The sequence below is a fragment of the Felis catus genome, chromosome E2 (assembly GCF_018350175.1).
Source record: "Felis catus isolate Fca126 chromosome E2, F.catus_Fca126_mat1.0, whole genome shotgun sequence".
In the NCBI taxonomy this organism is placed as follows: Eukaryota; Metazoa; Chordata; class Mammalia; order Carnivora; family Felidae; genus Felis; species Felis catus.
This window is the reverse complement of record NC_058382.1, coordinates 14121114-14140646: the sequence shown is the minus strand read 5'-3', so window position 1 is coordinate 14140646 and position 19533 is coordinate 14121114. Positions and strand designations below refer to the sequence as shown.

The following is a 19533-nucleotide window of genomic DNA, read 5'->3' as shown; positions in this document are numbered from 1 at the left end:
CAAGGGAGAGCAAAATTGTGGATGACACCAGGCGCCATCCTCTGTATAGCACTATGTTGCAGTATGAGACTGTGTGAGACATGTGGCAAACATTGATGCTGTTCTTTTGGGACCTTGTGGTGCCACTGTGGATGACACTGTGTCGGTCTGTGATGCTGTATGCATCCATGAAGCTGGGGGATGTGGTGTGGGACACGTGTGAGATGTGTTTTATGGGAGTGTATGACACCACATGTGACATGTAAGTATGTGTCACTGTGACTTTATCTGAGTGTGTGGCTGTGGGTGTCAACTGTTGTGATGCTGTTTGGGGACTGTATGATGTATGAGTGTATGACCCTGCAAGATGTGTGACAGGTGTAACAAGTTTGAGTGTGTAAAAAAGTGTGTGATACTGTGTGATTGTGAAGCTGTGCGTGACCCGTGAGCAGATGATACTCTTTGTGACCCCATGGGAGTGTGCGACAGTGCATGGCATACGCGTGCTTGTGTGTGACATGGTGTGTGTGGGTGGTGGCACTATTTGAGCGTGTCACTATGTGTGATGCTGTCGGGGACTGTGCCAGAGTGGGACCCCATGTGAGCGTGTGACTGCGTGTGAGTTTGAATGTTTGGCTCTGTGTGTCCCCGTGGGTGTGGGGGGGTGATACCGTGTGAGTGTGTGGCTGTGGGTAAATGTTTGCGACGCTGTATGTGACCCCGTGTGTGTGCGTGTGTGTGTGTGTGTGACAGTGTGGGAGTGTGTGACCCCGTGAGAGTGCGTGGCTGTGTGTGACGCTACCTCTGGCCCGGCGAGTGGCGTGGCTCGGTGTGTGACCGCGCGTGGGCCAGCGCCGCAGGCGGCCGAGGCGGCTGGCGGGAGGGGGTCCCGGGGGCGCGCCGAGCGCGGCGGCCGCGCGAGCGGGGGAGGCGCGGCGGCGGCGGCGGCGGCGCATGCGGATCCGGTCGAGCGGCGGGGCCGGCGGGGCCGAGCGGAGCCGGGCCGGGTTGGGCCGGGCACCGGACGCCGCCAGTGAGGGCGGTCGGGCGCCGCGAGCAGCGGGGACGGCGGCACCGGCGGCCACGGGGCCCAGGTGAGCGGCTTTGGGTGATAGCCCCTCCCTGCAGCATGTCCCCACCTGCCCGAGAATCCCTCCCCCGCGCGCCGTGGGCATGGCCTGAGCCCCTAGGGTCTCCCGGGCTGGAGGAGGGGAAGGGTCCAGGGCAGAATGAGCCCCCACACCTCAACCCAGGCCAGCCTCCGCGCCATGCGTGAGTCTTCCTCCCGGGCCTTGTCCTTCCCAGGTCCCCTGCTTTCGAACAGTGACTAGACTGCAGGGAGAGAGAGGCGCGGCCTCGGAAGGGTTAAAGCATCGATATTTTTTTTTTTTTTCCCCACCCCCAGCCTGGAGCCTTTGCTGGGGCCCTGGGACACCTCTTTCCACCTCCCCCATCTCCTTTGCCTCCCTTCCTTCTCCATTCAATCACATAATGGCCAGCGCTTTTCCCAGCCTGACAGAGAGCTCACCAAGTGCTAAGTGCCTCCCCATCCCCAAGTATTCTCCACCGAGGAAACAGTTGTGATCACCATTTAACAGGGAGGGAAACTGAGGTAGGGAGGCCAAGTTAAAGATGGGTTAAAGATGCAGCAAGAATAAAGCAGGGCTTGAACTCCTTTCTCTCTGACTCCAGCACAGGCACTTTGATATGCTAAGATATGTGACCAGAGAGGATGAATAATGATAACAAGGACCGTGTATCAAGGGCTTGCATGCACTAGATACAATATTTCCTGCACTATTAACTCATTTCATCTACAAACATCCCTAGAATATGGGCACTATTATTGCCATTTTACAGATGAACAAACTGAGGCCCAGAAAGAGGAAGTGACTGGCCAAGGTCACACAGGTGGTAAGTAGCCATGTGCCTACTTACAGCTTTCTGTAGAAGGAGAGAAGAATAACAGTGGATTTTGGACTGTCCACTCGAAGGGACAATCTCCGCTACACTGACCAACACCCAGACCCTGCTTTCTTACAGTCTGGTGTGTTGTCAGCTGTTTGGGTCTTTGAGAAGGACATTGATCTCCTCACAGTTCCTTCCTTTTGTAGTCTCAGAATCAGGCCTGGGGCCCAGAGGGAGGAGGAGAGGTATCCGAATGCCTCCCACCCTCTTTAATTTCATATTTGCAATCTGGCAAGTGTTCTCGAGCATAGCTCTGGATCAGACAATATGTCAGCTAGCTGTTGCCACAATAATGCTGCATAAGAAACCACCCCAAACTCAGTGTTTGAAAACATGGTGCCTTTATTTACCCATCAAGTCTGAGGTCAGGGACTTAGGCTGGGCTCAGCTGGACAGTTTTTCTGGTCTCAGTGGGGCTGATTCACGTGTTGGGATGTGGGGTGGGGAGCGGTGCTGACTATTGGCTGCTTTAGCCGGCCTTGGCTTTAGTGACTGGGGCCTTAGGCCCAGCCTACCCTGAGAGTGTTTTTCTCACAGTCACAATCAAGCACAAACAAAAACATGCAAAGTCCTTTGAGTTTTAGGCTTAGAATTCAACAGCCCTTCCACTTAATTCTGTTGGTCAAAGCTAGTCATGTGCCCAAACCGGAAGTCAAGGTTGTGAGGGGACGCTCTTCCACTTTTCCCCTCCCTACATGGAACTCTCCAGAGTTCTATGGCAAAGGATGTGGTTATAAGGATGAAGAATTGGGGCCATTTAATGCAAATGTAGTACCTGTGTTTGAACTCTGGCTACCCACTAGCTTTGTGACCTTGGACCTTAGTTTCCTCCTCTATAATGTCTTTTTTTTTTTAATCCTTTAAAGTTTGGGGCACCTGGGTGGCTCAATCTGTTAAGCATCCGACTTTGGCTCAGGTCATGATCTCCTAGTTGGTGAGTTCAAGCCCCGCATCAGGATCTGTGCTGACAGCTCACAGCCTGGAGCCTGCTTTAGATTCTGTGTCTCCTTCTCTCTCTGCCCCTCCCCTGCTCACACTCTGTCTGTGTGTCCCTCTCTCAACAAAAATAAATAAACATTATATTTTTTTAAAGTTTATTTATATATTTTTGAGGGACAGAGAGAGAGACAGAGAGAGAATCCCAAGCAGGCTCTGCACTGACAGTTCGATGTGGGGCTCGAACTCATGAACTGTGAGATCATGACCTGAGCCAAAATCAAGAGTCGGACACTTAACCCACTGAGCCACCCAGGTGCCCCAATGTCTTTTTTTTTTTTAACGTTTATTTATTTATTTTGAGACAGAGAGAGCGTGCATGCAAGCAGGGGAGGGGCAGAGACAGGAAGAGAAAGAGAATCCCAAGCAGGCTCTGTGCTGACAGCACAGAGCCCAGTGTGGGGCTCCTACGAACTGTGAGATCATGACCTGAGCTGAAGTCCAACACTTAACCGACTGAACCCCTCAAGAGCCCCTTCACTGCATTTTAGAGTTCTACTGATAAGTGTCATCCTTCTAACAATAATATAGGGACAATTTGCCCAGCCCGCGCCCTGCTCCAGGTGCTGAGCTGGGTGCTTTATCACACCCCTATGAAGTGGTCACAGTGAATATTATTGTCAGTAGTATTAGGTCCACTTTAAAGACAGGGAAACTGAGGGCGAGGGAGTGGACAGGACTCACAGACAGCGGCTGTTAGAAGTGGGACCTCTGAGCTCCGGACCTGTGTCCAGCCTAACCTGCCTCTGCTCCTCCCCAGGCCTCACCTTCCCCGATGGCACAGGTACCAGGGGAAGTGGACAACATGGAGGGCCTGCCGGCCCCTAACAACAACAATCCTGCAGCCCGCTGGGAGAGTCCGGATCGGGGCTGGGAACGGGAGCAGCCAGCAGCCGCCACGGCAGCGGCCTCCCTCTTTGAGTGCTCCAGGATCAAGGCCTTGGCAGGTACCTGGAAGAGGGCTGGGGTGGGAGGAGGGAAGGAGGAAAGGGAGGAGGTTGTTGGGGTGGTATCTGTGTACCTCAGAGCTTGAGAACCTTGATGGCCTAGAAGATGGGAAGAGAGTTACAGACCCTTTTCACTTGAATCTGTAGACCAACACTGTCCAATGGAACTTTCCACAGTGATGGGAAAATGTTCTTTATCTGTGATGTCCAATGTACTAACCACTAACCACTAGTACTTTTGGCTGTAAGCGCTTGAAATATGGCCAGTGCTTCGTGAGGGACCAAATTTTTCATTGTATTCAGTTTTAATTAATTTAAATTTAAGTAGCCATATGTGGCTTGTGGATACTGTACGGGGCAGTGCTGCCTTACAACCTTGAAAATGTGTAGTCTCAGAAATGTGGGATTTTTGGGGCGCCTGGGTGGCTCAGTTTGGTTGAGCGTCGGACCTCAGCTCAGGTCAAGATCTCACAGTTTGTGAGTTCGAGCCCCGCGTCGGGCTCTGTGCTGACAGCTCGGAGCCTGGAGTCTGCTTCGGATTCTGTGTCTCCATCTCTCTCTGCCCCTTTTCTCATGCTCTCCCTCTCTCTATAAAAATAAACATTAAAATTTTTTTTAAATAAAAAAAGAAATGTGGGATTTTATAAGCGTACTTCTTTAGAATCTCAAGATGCTGAAATATTGGATTTTTGGACCTTGGAATGTCATACTCCAAGATTCTTTGAAGTTGAGGCCTCTAGAAATAAGACTCTTAGAACACAGAACTTTATAATCATAGACCTTAGAAATTTTAATCATTGACCTCCTTGGATCTTAGACCCTTAGAAACCTAAACTCTAATACACATAGATCCTTAGGGCTTTATAATCCTAAACCTTTAGAATTTCAGGATAGAAATGTGGATCCCGAGAATTTTGAGATAGAATGACCACACTTCCAGTTTTTAGCACTGAAACCCTCTGAAACCCTGGGGCCAACCAGGATGGTTGGTCACCCTACGTTGATGTTTTTGTTTTTTGTAAATTTTTAATGTCTATTTATTTTCGAGAGAGAGGGAGAGACAGAACAGGAGTGGGGGAAGGGAAGAGAGAGAGGGAGACAGAATCCGAAGTAGGGCCCAAGCTCTGAGCTGTCAGCACAGAGGCCGACATGGGGCTTGAACTCACAAACCTTGAGATCATGACCTGAACCATATAGTGATAGAATCTTAGAACCTAAGACCTTTGGAATTGTAGACCCTTGAGCCTTAGGACTTCATATTCAGAGAGGGCTTTAGAACCTCAGAAGTTATTTAATCATCAGCACTAAAACTAGGAGCAAGGGCTCCTGGGTAGCTCAGTCGGTTGAGTGTCTCACTCTTGATCCTCAGCTTAGGTCTCTGTCTCAGGGTTGTGAGTTCGGGGGAGGCAGGGGAGCTGCATTGGGCCCCACACTGGGCATGGCGCCTACTTCAAAACAAACAAACAAACAAACAAACAAACAAACAAACAAACAAACAGTGGTGCCTGGATGGTTCAGTCTGTTGAGCATTTGACTCTCGATTTCAGCTCAGGTCATGATCTTGCCCTTCAGAGCACAGAGCCTGCTTGGGATTCTCTCTCCCTCTCTCTCTGCCCCTCCCCCGCTCATTCGCACATGACTGTGTGTGCTCTCTCTAGGTCTCTCTCTCAAAATAAACCTAAACAAATAAACAAAGAAAAAAAGCTATGAGCAAAGACCCTGAGAACCTTCAGAGACATGCAACTTCATAACCATGAGCCCTAAGTCTTTAAAACATTAGACCCTTAGTACCTTTGACCCTTGGGACCTTCTTATCTCAGAAACGCGGAATGTTGTAAACATAAACTAAGCCTGTAGTAATCATGAAATCTTAAAACCCTAAGGTCGGAATCCGTTCCCTCAGAATCTCAGAATTTTAGTAACTCAACATATCCATCATGGGATCTTTGATACTAAGATTGTTGAAACTTTATAATTATAAGATGTTGAAGAGTGGTGTCAAACCTAAGGGCCTCCCAGAAGGAGGTGACATAAATGAGAGAGTAGACTGGGGGCCATGGTCAACTGGGGAACAATACCCTGGTCACCAGCTCCAGCCATGGGAACTGTGGGCCCAAATTTGCTAGCTCTGATTTTTTTTTAAATGTTATTTGTTTGTTTGTTTGTTTATTTATTTATTTATTTATAAAATTTTTAATGTTTATTTATTTTTGAGAGAGAGAGAGAGAGTGACAGAGCGTGAGCAGGGGAGGGGCAGAGAGAGAGGGAGACACAGAATCCAAAGCAGGTTCCAGGCTCCCACCTGTCAGCGCAGAGCCTGACGCAGGGCTTGAACCCATGAACTGTGAGATCATTCCCTGAGCCGAAGTCGGACGCTCCACCGACTGAACCACCCAGGCGCCCCTAAATGTTATTTATTTTTGATTGAGAGAGAGACACACACAGCATGAGCGGGGCAGGGGCAGAGAGAGAGGGAGACACAGAATCTGAAGCAGGCTCAAGGTTCTGAGCTGTCAGCACAGAGCCCCCGATGGACGCGGGGCTTGAACTCATGGATTGCAAGATCATGGCCTAAGCCGAAGTCGGACATGCAACTGACTGAGACACCCAGGTGCCCCTAGCTCTGATGTTTTTGTACAGTTTCCCAATTAAAAAAAATCTATATGTGCCACAAAAGTGTGAATGAGAATTAACTAATGGATGGCCAGCTTCCTCTGATTTAGAAACTAGAATGGGGTCGCCTGGGTGGCTCAGTTGGTTGAGCATCTGACTTCGGCTCAGGTCATGATCTCACAGTTCATGAGTTTGAGCCCCGAATCAGGCTCTGCACTGGCACTGACAGTGAGGAGCCTGCTTGGGATTCTCTCTCTCTCTCTCTCTCTCTCTCTCTCTCTCTCTCTCTCCTCTCTCTCTGCCCCTCCCCCACTCGTGCTTTTTCTCTCTCTCTCTCTCAAAATAAATAAATAAACTTAAAAGAAAAAAAAGAAACTAGAGGGGCGCCTGGGTGGCTCAATGGGTTAAGTGTCCGATTTCGGCTCAGGTCATGATCTCGCAGTTTGTGAATTCGAGCCCTGCGTCGGGCTCTGTGCTGACAGCTCGGAGCCTGGAGCCTGCTTCGGATTCTGTGTTTTTCTCTCTCTCTGCCTCTCCCCCGCTTGTGCTCTGTCTTTCTCTGTCTCTCAAAAATGAATACATGTAAAAAAAAAAAAAAGAAAAAGAAAAAAGAAACTAGAATGGTATAACATATACTCGTGGAAACTTAAAATCATACTTTTAGACTCTTAGAACCTTAAAAACTTGGGATCACATCAACTTAGAATTCTAGATTATCTCATCCACAGAATATCCAGTGCCTCCCCTGTGCCTGACCTATGCTGGACAATCTGAGGGACATGATGGTAACTGAGCCAGCCCAAAGAGCTCCCAGTCCCCTGGGAGAGTAGTGATTACCCGGAGTGGTCAGGGCCTGGATGGTGAGGCACAGGCAGGGGGCTGGGATGGGGAAGCCCAGGGACTATTGGAGCTCAGATGAGGTGCCTGATTCAGTCCAGAGAGGCAGAGTGCTTCTTGGAGGAGGAGATGCCTAAGCTGAGCCTGGAAGGATGAATAAGAGTGAACCCTGGGGTGGAGAGCAGAAGAATATTCCAGGCAGAGGAAACAGCATATGCAACCCTTCCAAAAGTTGGGAGTGGGTAGAATCCGGTGGTGACTAATGCAGTGCGAGAGGAAGTAGCTGGAGTCAGATCCTGAGGGGCTTTCTAGGCCGCCGTGTAGGTTGTGAGGGCACTGGGGAGCTATGGTAAGATTTTAAGCAGGGGTGGGATGTGGTAACATGGGGATCAAGGACTCTTCACTGATTCACAGAACATCAGTGCCGATACCACAAACAGACAAACATCTAGTCCAGAGAAGTGTAGGGATCCCCTGTAAGAAAAAAAAAAAAAACAATTCTCATACGTGCCCCATGTCTTCTTAAGTTATTACATCTATAATTTTCCTAAATGCAACAAACCCACAACTGTTTTCATCTCTCTTGTTCTACGTTTATTTATTTATTTTGAGAGGGAGAGAAAAAGAGAGAGCGTGAGTGGGGGAGGGGCAGAGAGAGAGAGAGAAAGGGAAGAGCGAGAATCCTAAGCAGGCTCCAAGCTGTCAGCATGGAGCCTGACATGGGGCTTGAACCCACAAACTGTGAGATCATGACCTGAGCTGAAATCGAGAGTCAGACACTTAATGGACTGAGCCACCCAGGTGCCCTGTTCTGGTAGTTTTTTGTTTGTTTGTTGATTTACTTATTTTGAGAGGGAGACAGAGAACACAAGTGGGGGAGGGGGGCAGAGAGAGAGAGAGAATCCCAAGCAGGCTCCACGCTCAGTGCGAGTCCAATGCAAGGCTCGACCCCACGACCCTGGGATCATGACCTGAACCGAAATCAAGAGTTGGTTGCTCAGCTGACTGAGCCACCCAGGTACCCCTCCCATTCTGATATATACTTAAAAAAAATTTTTAAGTTTATTTATTTATTTTGAGAGAGAGAGAGCACGCAGAAGGGGCAGAGAGAAAGGGAGAGAGAGGATCCCAAGCAGCCAATGCATTGTGAGTGTCGATCTGGATGTGGGACTTGAACTCATGAACAGTGAAATCATGACCTGGGCCAAAATCAAGAATTGGACACTTAACCAACTGAGCCACCAGGCACCCTAGTTTTTTTGTTTTGTTTTGTTTTGTTTGGGAGAGAGAGACAGAGTGTGAGCAGGGGAGGGGCAGAGAGAGAGGAAGACACAGAATCCAAAGCAAGCTCCAGGCTCTGAGCTGTCAGCACAGAGCCTGACGCGGGGCTCGAACTCACAAACCGTGAGATCATGACCTGAGCTGAAGTTGGATGCTTAACTGACTGAGCCACCCAGACGCTCCCCATTCTGATAGTTTTAATGCAAATTCTTATCTTTGTGGGTCAATGATTTTATAAAATGTGCATTGCTAATTAGTGGGCATGTATATCATACTTTAACTATTTATTAAAGTATTATATACACATAAAAATGCAGATAAATCGTGAGTCCCCAGCATTTCCACCAATGAGCAGTGGGTGGTAACCAGTCCCCAGATAAGGAAGCGGAATGTAACAGCCCCAGAGAAGCCCGCCCCCCTAAGGCTACCTCTCTCACTACTTCCCTAGAGTAAACACTGGCCTAACTTCTAACAGCGTACATTTGTTTTCCTGCTATTTGAACTTCGTAAAAATAGAGTCCTGAAGGATGTACCCCTTTGTGTCTGGCTTCCTTCAGTCAACACTGTGCTCGTGAGACTCATCCCTGTCTACACGTACTTGTAGGGTGCTCCTTCTCGTTGCTGTATCGTATTCCACAGTGTGAATACGGCGAATTTTTCCCATTCACCTGTTGGTGAGCATTTGGGTTGCTTCTGGTTTAGGGCCAGCACAAGCTAGACTATTACAAACCAGTAATTACTAGTATTTCAAACTATTACAAACTATCGCTGCTTTAAGCTTCCTCGTACCTGTTTTTGGTGGGCGTAAGCACTCATTTTTGGTGACTTACACCCACATCGAGCGAAAGAAAGTGTTGGGTCATAGGCTAGGTGTATATCTAACTTTAGTGGAAACTGCCGATTTGTAAATTTTACATTCCCACCAGCAGTATACGAGGGATTCAGTTACTGTACATCCAGCCCTTAGTGTGGTCAATCTTTTTAATTTTAGCCATTCTGGTGGGTGTGCATTCTATTGTGGTTTTAATTCACATTTTCCTGATGACTAATAACAACTAATGAGGTAGAGCACCTTTTCATCTGCTTATTCACTATTTGGAGAGCCTCCTGTGCCATGCCCATTCAAGTCCCTTGCCCGTTTGCATATTAATTTTCCTGCCCTTTTCTGATTGTTCTGTAGGAGTTCTTGCATAATTCTGGGTCCAAGTCCTTTGTCAGATGTATGTGTTGTGAATATTTTCTCCCACTGTGTGGCTTGTCTTTTTACTCTTTTAATGTTGCCTCTTGATGAACGGTATTTCTTAATTTAAATGTAGTCTAATTTGATAATTAGTACATATTTCCTATGTGGCTCACATTTGTTGTCTTGTTGAAGAAATCTTGGCCGGGAGGTGACGAGGTGGCTCAGTCGGTTAGGTGTCCGACTTCGGTTCAGGTCATGATCTCCTGGTTGGTGAGTTCAAGCCCAGCATGGGGCTCTGCACTGACCATGCAGAGCCTGCTTGGGATTCTCTCTCTCTCCCTCCCCTGTGCCTTCTGTCTCTGTCAAAATAAATTAATAGACTTAAAAAAAAAAAAACAAAAACAAAAGAGGAAATGCTCTCTAGGAAAAAAGAATCTTCACCTACTTCAAGGTCAGGGTGATGTTTTTTGGTATTTTCTTCTAAGAGTCTTATTTATTCCTTTCACATTTAGATTTAGAAGCCAAATGATATTTCTATTACTGTATAGTGGGGGGTCAGGTTTTTTTTGTTTGTTTTTTGCCACTTTTGGGTAGCAGGTTGACTCAGCTCCATTTATGGAAAAGACTTTCTTTTCCCTACCGATCTGCAATTTCACTTTGTCATAAATCTGACAGCCCTATACAACCCCCAACCTGCCTCTGCCCCTTGCCCCCCAAATTGCATTGCATTGAACATCCTCATACATGCTCCTTATAAACCAGTGTGGAAAAGTTTATGGGACATAAGCACTGCTGTGTTATGGGGGTGTGCTCGAATTTATTTAGACTCAGATTGCTCCCCAGAGGACTGCCCTAGTCTATAACTCCCACCAGGAGACACGGAAGGTTAGGATGTCCCCACCTTTCCACCACTACTGGTATTTTCCGGCTTCTTAACTTTTCCCAGACCAGTAGCCAAACTGGTGACATACTAAGTCTCTCTATATCCTTTCTCCTTAACCAATAATGGACAAGAGAATAGTGGTTCCTCAGCTCCGTGAAAGTTTCAATGTATTAAAGAGATGAATAAATTGAAGTCTTATTCTTTTTTAAATTTTTTTAGATATTTATTGATTTTATTTTTTTTTCAACGTTTTTATTTATTTTTGGGACAGAGAGAGACAGAGCATGAGCGGGGGAGGGTCAGAGAGAGAGGGAGACACAGAATCGGAAACAGGCTCCAGGCTCCGAGCCATCAGCCCAGAGCCCGACGCGGGGCTCGAACTCCCGGACCGCGAGATCGTGACCTGGCTGAAGTCGGACGCTTAACCGACTGCGCCACCCAGGCGCCCCAATATTTATTGATTTTAAACATTTATCTTTGAGAGAGAAAGAGCACACGCGAGGGCGGGGGGCGGGGGGGCAGGAAGAAGGGGCAGAGCGAGGGAGACAGAGGCGCAAGATGACGAACCCTGTCATGTCAGATGTATGTGTTGTGAATATTTTCTCCCACTGTGTGGCTTGTCTGTGAGGTGAAGTCGGACGCTTAGCCAACTGAGTCACCCAGGCGCCCCTGAAATCTTATTCTGAGGAAATGTGTTTTGCTTGCGCTAGTGATTAGCACAGAGGAGAAGAATACCTAAATGGTAACTCCATATAAGCACAATGGCAGAGGTAGGACAGTTGTCATTTGGCTTGGAGTCTTGAGAGCCCAGAGGTATGGGTGCCAGCTAGAGTCTCGGCCGGAAGCAGATGGCTCCCTCAAGGGGGTAAAATTGAGGGGAGCTTAAGGAAGGGACTAATTACAGAGGTGTGGCCAGGGCTACAGGCACTTACAAGGTCAGTGGACGCTCAGGGATGGGGGCAGGGAGCAGTGAGGGGGACAGAGGCCTCACACGCCGGGGATTGTAGAAAGAGGAACCAGGCGCTGCTGAAAGCTGGTCAGGCAGGGAGGGAATAAATTCCTCAGCCCTTCCTTTCTCCTCTTAGCCCAACCCAACTGGAAGTCTGAGACCTTTGAGGGCCGGGGGAACCCTTTTGAGACAGTCAGCAGTGACGGTCTCCCTGGGCTCAGAGCACAGGCAGGACAGTAGAGGTGGCCTCAGGGTACACGGAAGACACTACGAGGTAACCAAATACACTCACCAACACAGTAAACATTCAGTGTCATCTTAGGTCGGAAGTGGCACTCTGGGACATATCTGGTTTCACCCCCATTGTAGTTTTTTTCTAAATGTTTATTTATTTACTTCTTGGCGGGGGGAGGGGCAGAGAGAGAGAGAGAGAGAGAGAGAGAGAGAGAATCCTAAGCAGGCACCGAGATGTCAGTGTAGAGCCCAGTGCAGAACTTGAACTCACAAACCTCGAGATCATGACCTGAGCCAAAATCAAGAGTCAGAGGCTTAACTGACTGAGCCACCCAGACTCGCCCCTCCGGTGTGTTTTATTACAGACATAAATCAGTTGCCAGCATTTAAAAGTAGGGAGATTTGGGGGCGCCTGAGTGGCTCAATCGGTTAAGCATCTGACTCTTGATTTCAGCTCAGGGCATGATCTCACGGTTCATGAGTTCAAGCCCCGCATCAGGCTCTGCACTGACAGTACAGGGCTTGCTTTTGATTCTCTCTCTCCCCCTCTCTCTGCTCCTCCCCTCCTCATATTCGTTCTCTCTCAAAATAAATAAATAAACTTAAAACAAATTTTAAAAATGAAAATAAGGAGATTTTATCTTTAAAAATGCAGGCTCGGGGCTCCTTGTGGAACATCAAATGACATGGCAACAGTGGGCTTTCATGGCTAGGAGGCTCCGTGCACAGGTGCTGTGTGGCCACTGCCCCTTTTAAGAGGGCCTAGGTTTCTCCTTTTCAGAGCCTGCCAGACCTCTGTGGGCATTTCAGTTCTGGACCCCCGATCAGGCTAACAGGATTTGTTTTATTTTTATTTTTTTAATGTTTATTTTTGAGAGAGACAGAGAATGCAAGCAGGGGAGGGGCAGAGAGAGAGAGAGAGAGAGAGAGAGAGAGAATTCAAAGCAGGCTCCAAGCTCTGAGATGTCGGCACAGAGGCCGACAGGAGACTTGAACTCACAAACCGCAAGATCATGACCTGAGCCGAGGTCGGACGCTTAACCCACTGAGCCACCCAGGCGTCCCCATGCTAACAGGATTTGCAATCACAAAACCCGATATCTCACGGTATTGTGCTTTATGAGGTCACCATCCGGATGGGCCGGGATGTGTTTCTATTAATTTTCTTTTGATACCAGCAAAATGAGATTACTAAATAAGACAATATTCTCATGGATCCCTGTCTTCCAAGCACGAGTTCCCAAACACTCAGAGTCCCTCAGAGTCCATTGATCTAGTCCAAACCCCTCATTTTGCAAATGGGGGAAATGGAGGCCCAAAGGAGAGAAATGGCCACTCGAAGTCAAACAGCATGTTATCAATGGAGGCAGGACTGAATTCAATTGTCCCCATTCTGGCACCATGCTGGGGATGCACAGAAGTGCCACTTTGGCTTCAGCATTCGCCCAAACCTGCCATTTGGCTCGGGCACCGGCCACTAGAAGGCAAAATAACCAAATACTCGAGTCAGCGTCTATTCCGTGATCCCTTCTTCGTGTGTGATCGATGGTCAGGTGCTCACACGGGTCCCCATCCTATCCACACGGCACAAAACCCACATTTAAACAAACAAGATCTTTCATGTGAATTTACTGTTAGTTTCTGCATACTCACTTTCAAATTAGAGGTAAACTTTCAACATCTAGTTTAATGTAAAAAAAAAAAATACAGGTCAGTCAGTGGATATTTTCCAGCATTGCATATTTTCTTTATTTTTTTCAAAATTTTTTTTCAACGTTTATTTATTTTTGGGACAGAGAGAGACAGAGCTTGAACGGGGGAGGGGCAGAGAGAGAGGGAGACACAGAATCGGAAACAGGCTCCAGGCTCCAAGCCATCAGCCCAGAGCCCGACGCGGGGCTCGAACTCACAGACCGCGAGATCGTGACCTGGCTGAAGTCGGACACTTAACCGACTGCGCCACCCAGGCGCCCCTGCATATTTTCTTTAAAAAAAATTTTTTTAATGTTTATTTTTTGAGAGGGAGAGACAGAGTGTGAGCAGGGGAAGGGCAGAGAGAGAGGGAGACACAGAATCCAAAACAGGCTCCACGTTCTGAGCTGTCACCACGGAGCCCGACGTGGGGCTCGAACCCACAAACCGTGAGATCATGACATGAGCCAAAGTCAGAAGCTTAACTAACTGAGCCACCCAGGTGCCCCTATTTATTTATTTATTTATTTATCTATTTATTTATTTATGTTTTATTCATTTATTTTGAGAGAGAGACAAGGTATGAGTGGGGGAAGGGCTGAGATAGAGGGAGAGAGAGGATCCCAAGCAGGCTCCGCACTGTCAGCGCAGAGCCCGACGCGGGGCTCGAACTCACAAACTGTGAGACCATGACCTGAGCTGAAGTCGGAAGCTTAACCGACTGAGCCACCCAGGCGCCCTACAGTGCATATTTTCTACTGCCAGAGTCAAATGCGATATTTAATAATATTATGAAAGGGGCGCCCGGCTGGCTAAGTGGGTGGAGCATGCGACTCTTGATCTTGGGGTCGTGAGTTTGAGCCCCACATTGGGGGCAGGGTTTACTTAATTAAAAAAAATAGTATTACAAAAGGTAAATGTTATGGTAAAAGAAATTGAGAGCTGTCAAATGGTTAAAAGGGGAAATAGACTGGCTATACAAATCTTGATTACTGCATGACTAGGGAACTTAGAAGTGCGACAATGAAGTTCTTTAATAATGAAATGCTAACCATACTGTGCAGGCTGAGCTGTTGCAAGAGACAGACCCCACAATGCAGTGACTTAAAGGAGATAGAAGCTCATTTCTCCCTCCTGGATAATCCTGAGATGGGCAGCCTGGTGGGCAGGGAGGCTCTGCTCCAAGCTATCAGCGTGGGTTCCAGGTCCTTCTATCCTGTGCCCTGTGGACCTTGTGCTCAAGCTTGTGGAAGCTGGGAGAAGAGAAAGGAAGGCCAGGCAGTAGTTTCCTGTTTTGGTAACACTTTATTTTATTTTTTAATTTATTTTTTAGAGAGCCAGAGAGCGGGGGAGGTGGGGAGAGGGGCAGGGGGAGAGAGAGAGAGAGAGAGAGAGAGAGAGAGAGAGAGAGAGAATCTTAAGCAGGCTGCACGCTCAGTGAGGAGCCCAACGCAGGGATCGATCCCATGACCCTAGGGTCACGACCTGGGCTGAAATCAAGAGTTGGTCGCCCAACAGACTGAGCCACCCGGGCACCGCCTGTTTTGATAACACTTTAAATTATGAAATAATTATAGATTTACACGAAGTTGCAAAGAAACTACAGACGATAAAAAAGACTAACCCAACTGAGACGGGGAAGGGATTTGCATAGATGTTTCTCCAAAGAAGATACACACGTGGGCAATGAACACATGAAAAGATGCTCAACATCATTAGTCATCAGGGAAATGCAAATCAAAAGCACAGTGAGAGACCATTTTATACCACTAGAATGGCCGTGATCAAATGGAAAATAACAAGTGGTGGTGAGGATGTGGGGACACCGGAACCCTCGTACATTGCCGGTGGGAATGTAAAATGGCACAGCCACTTGAGAAAACAGTCTGGCAGTTCCTCAAAAGGTTAAATGTAAGGACACCTGGGTGGCTCAGTCGGCTGAACATCTGACTCTTTGATTTCAGCTCAGATCATGCATGATCTCACGGTCTGTGGGTTGAGGCTCACGTCGGGCTCTGCTCTGATAGCTTGGAGCCTGCTTTGGATTCTCTCTCTCCCTCTCTCTCTGCCCTTCTCCTGCTCAGGCTTGCTCGCTGTCTCTCTCTCTCAAAAATAAACTTAAAAAAAAAGTTTAAATGTAGAGTTACCATAGGACCCAACCATTTCACTCCTGCGTATATACTCAAGAAAACTGAAAACACGTGTCCACACAAGGACTTGTATGTACTTGAATGTTCATAGTCGCGTTATTCATAATAGCCACAAAGTGGAAACAACCCCAATGTCCATCCGTTGATGAGTAGAGGAGTAAAATGCAGGAGAGCCACAGAATGGAATATTATTTAGCCATAAAAAAGAAATAAAGTACTGATATATGTGATGGCATGGATGTACCTTGAAAACATGATGCTAAGTGAAAGAAGCCAGACACCCGAAAGGTCATATATTGTATGATTCTATTTATATGAGATGTCCAGCATAGGTAAATCCGGAGAGACAGAAAAGAGATTCATAGTGTCCCAGGGCTGGGAGAAGGGGGAATGGGGAGTGACTGCTAAAGGGCGCAAGGTTTTTCCTTGGAGGGTTGAAAATGTTCTGATATCAGATGGTGGTGTGGGTTGCACAACCCTGTGACTATACTAAAAGTCACCGAAGTTACGCTTTGAAAGGGTGAATTTGATAGTAGGTGAATTATAGCTCATTCTAAGCTGTTACTAAAAAAAATAAAATGAAATAAAAACGTTGTAGGAGAGAGTTAGCAATGCCTTTGTAAGTAAGTGCAGCAGTAGTTGCCCACATTGTTCTGACACCTCGCCCCCACCCTGCACCCCTCCCCCCTCCCCCCCTGCACCCTCCCTCCGATGGCAGTCACGTGGGCACTCTGCTCCCTAGGGATGTGGGAAATGCAGGTTGTAGCTGGCCTTTCGGCTATGGCTTGAGGGTGTCTGTGACTCAGTTCTTTTCCTCAGGGGCATTCATTCTAGCATATTCCTTCCCCTTCACCCCCCACAACCCGTCACACCCAAGTCTTATTATTATTATTATTTTTCATCTGTAACTATCCCTGGTGTGTCCCCTTCTCCCATTCCCAGCTTCTGCCCTGGTGCGGCTGGTCCGCTCTTTCCAGAGTCGCTTCCCCAGTCTCCCTGCCCTGGGCTGTCATTCTTGACCTCTCTGACCCACCCTCTCCACAGCAGCCAAGAGGTCTTCCCGAGACACAGCTCTCATTCCCTCCCGCCCTCTCCTTAACCTTCTCTAGCTCCCTAGTGTATTATCTGTGCCCCACTAAACGGAGCTCTGGCTCTGTCTGTACTCAGAGCCAAGAAGAGTGCGGAGGCACATAGTAGATGCCCCAGTATGCAGGGAGCGAATGAATAGGGCCGGCTGGGGTGGGAATCAGGGAAGACTTCTTGTGGAAGCGATGTCTCAGGAAAGCTTTAAAGGACGCGTCTCCAGGCGGGCAGCGAAGGGTGGGCCGGGCGTCCCAGGTAGGAGGAGCCGCTTGTGCGAAGCCCTGATTGTTGCAGAGCTGGGCCGAAACAGGGTTTGGCCCGGAGTGAGGGGCTGCGGAGAAGCTGCAAGGGGAGAGGTGCTGGGGGCGCGGGGGCTCATCAGAGCCTGTCCTTCAGATGAGCGCGAGGCCGTGCAGAAGAAGACCTTCACCAAGTGGGTGAACTCGCATCTCGCCCGCGTCGGCTGCCACATCGGGGACCTGTATGCCGACCTCCGGGACGGCTTTGTGCTCACGCGGCTCCTGGAAGTGCTGTCCGGGGAGCAGCTGGTGAGGGGGCCTGCGGGCCTGGGGGAAGGGGGCGGCCCCGGGATTCCGGGCTGGGCTACGACAGGGCCTGGCTAACCGAAGTGTGGTGTGTCCTGGAAGAGCCCGATGGGTGAGCGGCCTCTTTGCTCAGGTGGGTGGGGCTATGGCCGGAAGTGGGGCTTGGGTGTGAGCAGCGTGGGGGCGTGGCTGGGAACCGAAGCTGGGCTCTGCCGAAGGTGAAGGCCGAAGGCCGGGGATCCAGCGGACTCGGGGCTTGTGGTGGGGAGAAGCTCCGTGGAAAGGGGTGGGGCAATTGGAGAAGGGAGGGGCTTTATTAGAAGCGACTGGCCTGGGTAGTGCGGTAGCAAGAGGCTTGGCCGTAAAATAGGGGCAGGACCCTGTTGCAGGGTCTGTGGATGAAGGTGCAGTTGTCATCGGAAGGGGAGGCTTAGGTCGTGGAAATCTGGGTAACCAGACAGGACTCTGGAATGGGTCTGGCTTGTTTTTATAAGAGTTGCAGTTTTGTTTTTTTTTTTAAGTTTATTTTTGAGACACAGAGAGAGAGCATGAGCAGGGGAGAGGCAGAGAGAGAAAGGGAGAGAGGGAGAATCCCAAGCAGGCTCTGCACTGTCAGAGCAGAGCCCGATGCGGGGCTTGAACCCACGAAGAACGAGATCATGACCTGAGCGGAAACCAGGAGTCCCACTGAGCCACCCTGGCGCCCCGTGTTGCAATTGTGTGTCTGGGCTTGGATGAGGCTTCACCACAAAGGGTGGGATTCTGAGGAGCTAGAGGTTCATTAAAGGACCAGAGCCTGGAGCTCTGAAGTCCTGCGGGGCATGGCTATAGAACAGAAACATTGGAAGTAATAGCGCAGCAAACCCGCGGAGACCTAGGGGAATAGGCGTGGCTCTAGGCCGAAGCCTGAAAGGGAGGCAGTGAGGGGCGTGGCCAGGGGCCAAACCTGGGGGGCCTGGAACAGAGGTCAAAGGCAGGGAACAGGAGTGTGGTTACCGGTAGGTTGCTGAGGCTTCTGGATAAAAGGTGGCCATCAGGTTGGATGTGGAACTTCAGTAGAAAGAAAGGGTGGGGACAGGAACTAGAATAATCCAGGAAGGGAACAGGCTCTTGAAAGGGTCTGGCTGGAAGGGGCAAAGACGTCCTTGGTCTTTGAGAAGACTGAAGGGGCGTGGCCTGGGTTTGGACATCCAGGGGGCGTGGCTATGGGGGGCCGACCTCGTTGGTAGGAGGCCGGGGGCACAGGGCCCTTGGCCAGGCCCTCCACCTCCCAACGCCCCTGCCACTCTAGCCAAGACCCACGCGAGGTCGCATGAGGATCCACTCGCTGGAAAACGTGGACAAGGCGCTGCAGTTCCTGAAGGAGCAGCGCGTGCACCTGGAAAACGTGGGCTCGCATGACATTGTGGACGGGAACCACCGGCTGACCCTGGGGCTAGTCTGGACCATCATCCTGCGCTTCCAGGTGATCCCCAAGTGACCCCTGCCCAGCCCACCCTCCCAAGGTGTGGCCTTAGGAGGGCTTCCGCCACCCAGTCATCTGCTTATTCATTCATTCATTCATTCCAAAAATGTTCCTACTATGATCCAGGAACCCTATTCCAAGTGGTGGGGATGAAAATTATGATAAAAGTAATAATCATTATCACCACCACCACTGTGATCATTTATATATTTTTCACCCTGTTCCAGGCACTGTTCTAAGCACTTGGCATTTAATACACACGACAACCCCATAAGGTAGATACTATTTATTATATTTTACCAGGGAGGCAACTGAAGCCCAGAGAGGGGAAGTAATATGCTCAAGGTCACACAGCTGGATAGTAGAGCTGGAATTCAAATCCAGTCAATTTTATTTCAGTTCAGAAACAAAATCGACACATTTTCTGCCTTTATGGAGCTTACATTGTCGTGAGGGAGACAGACAATAAACAAACCCGTAAATACATAGACAAGAGATGTCTGAGAAGTGGATAACTCTAGGTAAGAGCTATGCAGAAAAGAATAGGTTATTTTTAATATATTTTTTAACTTTATTTTTGAGAGAGTGAGTGGGGAGGGGCAGAAAGAGGGAGAGAGAGAATCCCAAGCAGGCTCTGCGCTGTCAGTGTAGAACCTGATTTGGGGCTGGAGCTCACAAACCTGAGATAATGACCCGAGCCAAAATCAAGAGTCAGAACCTCAATGGAT

At 48.9% G+C, this 19533-nt stretch overlaps 1 protein-coding gene across 2 annotated transcripts in view; it reads left to right on the top strand.

Annotated features, from left to right (window-relative positions):
• Window positions 1-960: 960 nt before the first annotated feature.
• Window positions 961-19533, top strand: part of SPTBN4 (spectrin beta, non-erythrocytic 4) — a 77883-nt gene continuing 59310 nt past the window's right edge. For both annotated transcript variants that reach the window (XM_023246182.2, XR_006590313.1), the window contains exons 1-4: window positions 961-1073; window positions 3704-3890; window positions 17192-17343; window positions 18632-18805. In XM_023246182.2, coding sequence (XP_023101950.2) covers window positions 3719-3890; window positions 17192-17343; window positions 18632-18805 — 498 coding nt within the window. In that variant the 5' untranslated portion in view covers window positions 961-1073; window positions 3704-3718. The remainder of the gene's footprint in view (window positions 1074-3703; window positions 3891-17191; window positions 17344-18631; window positions 18806-19533) is intronic.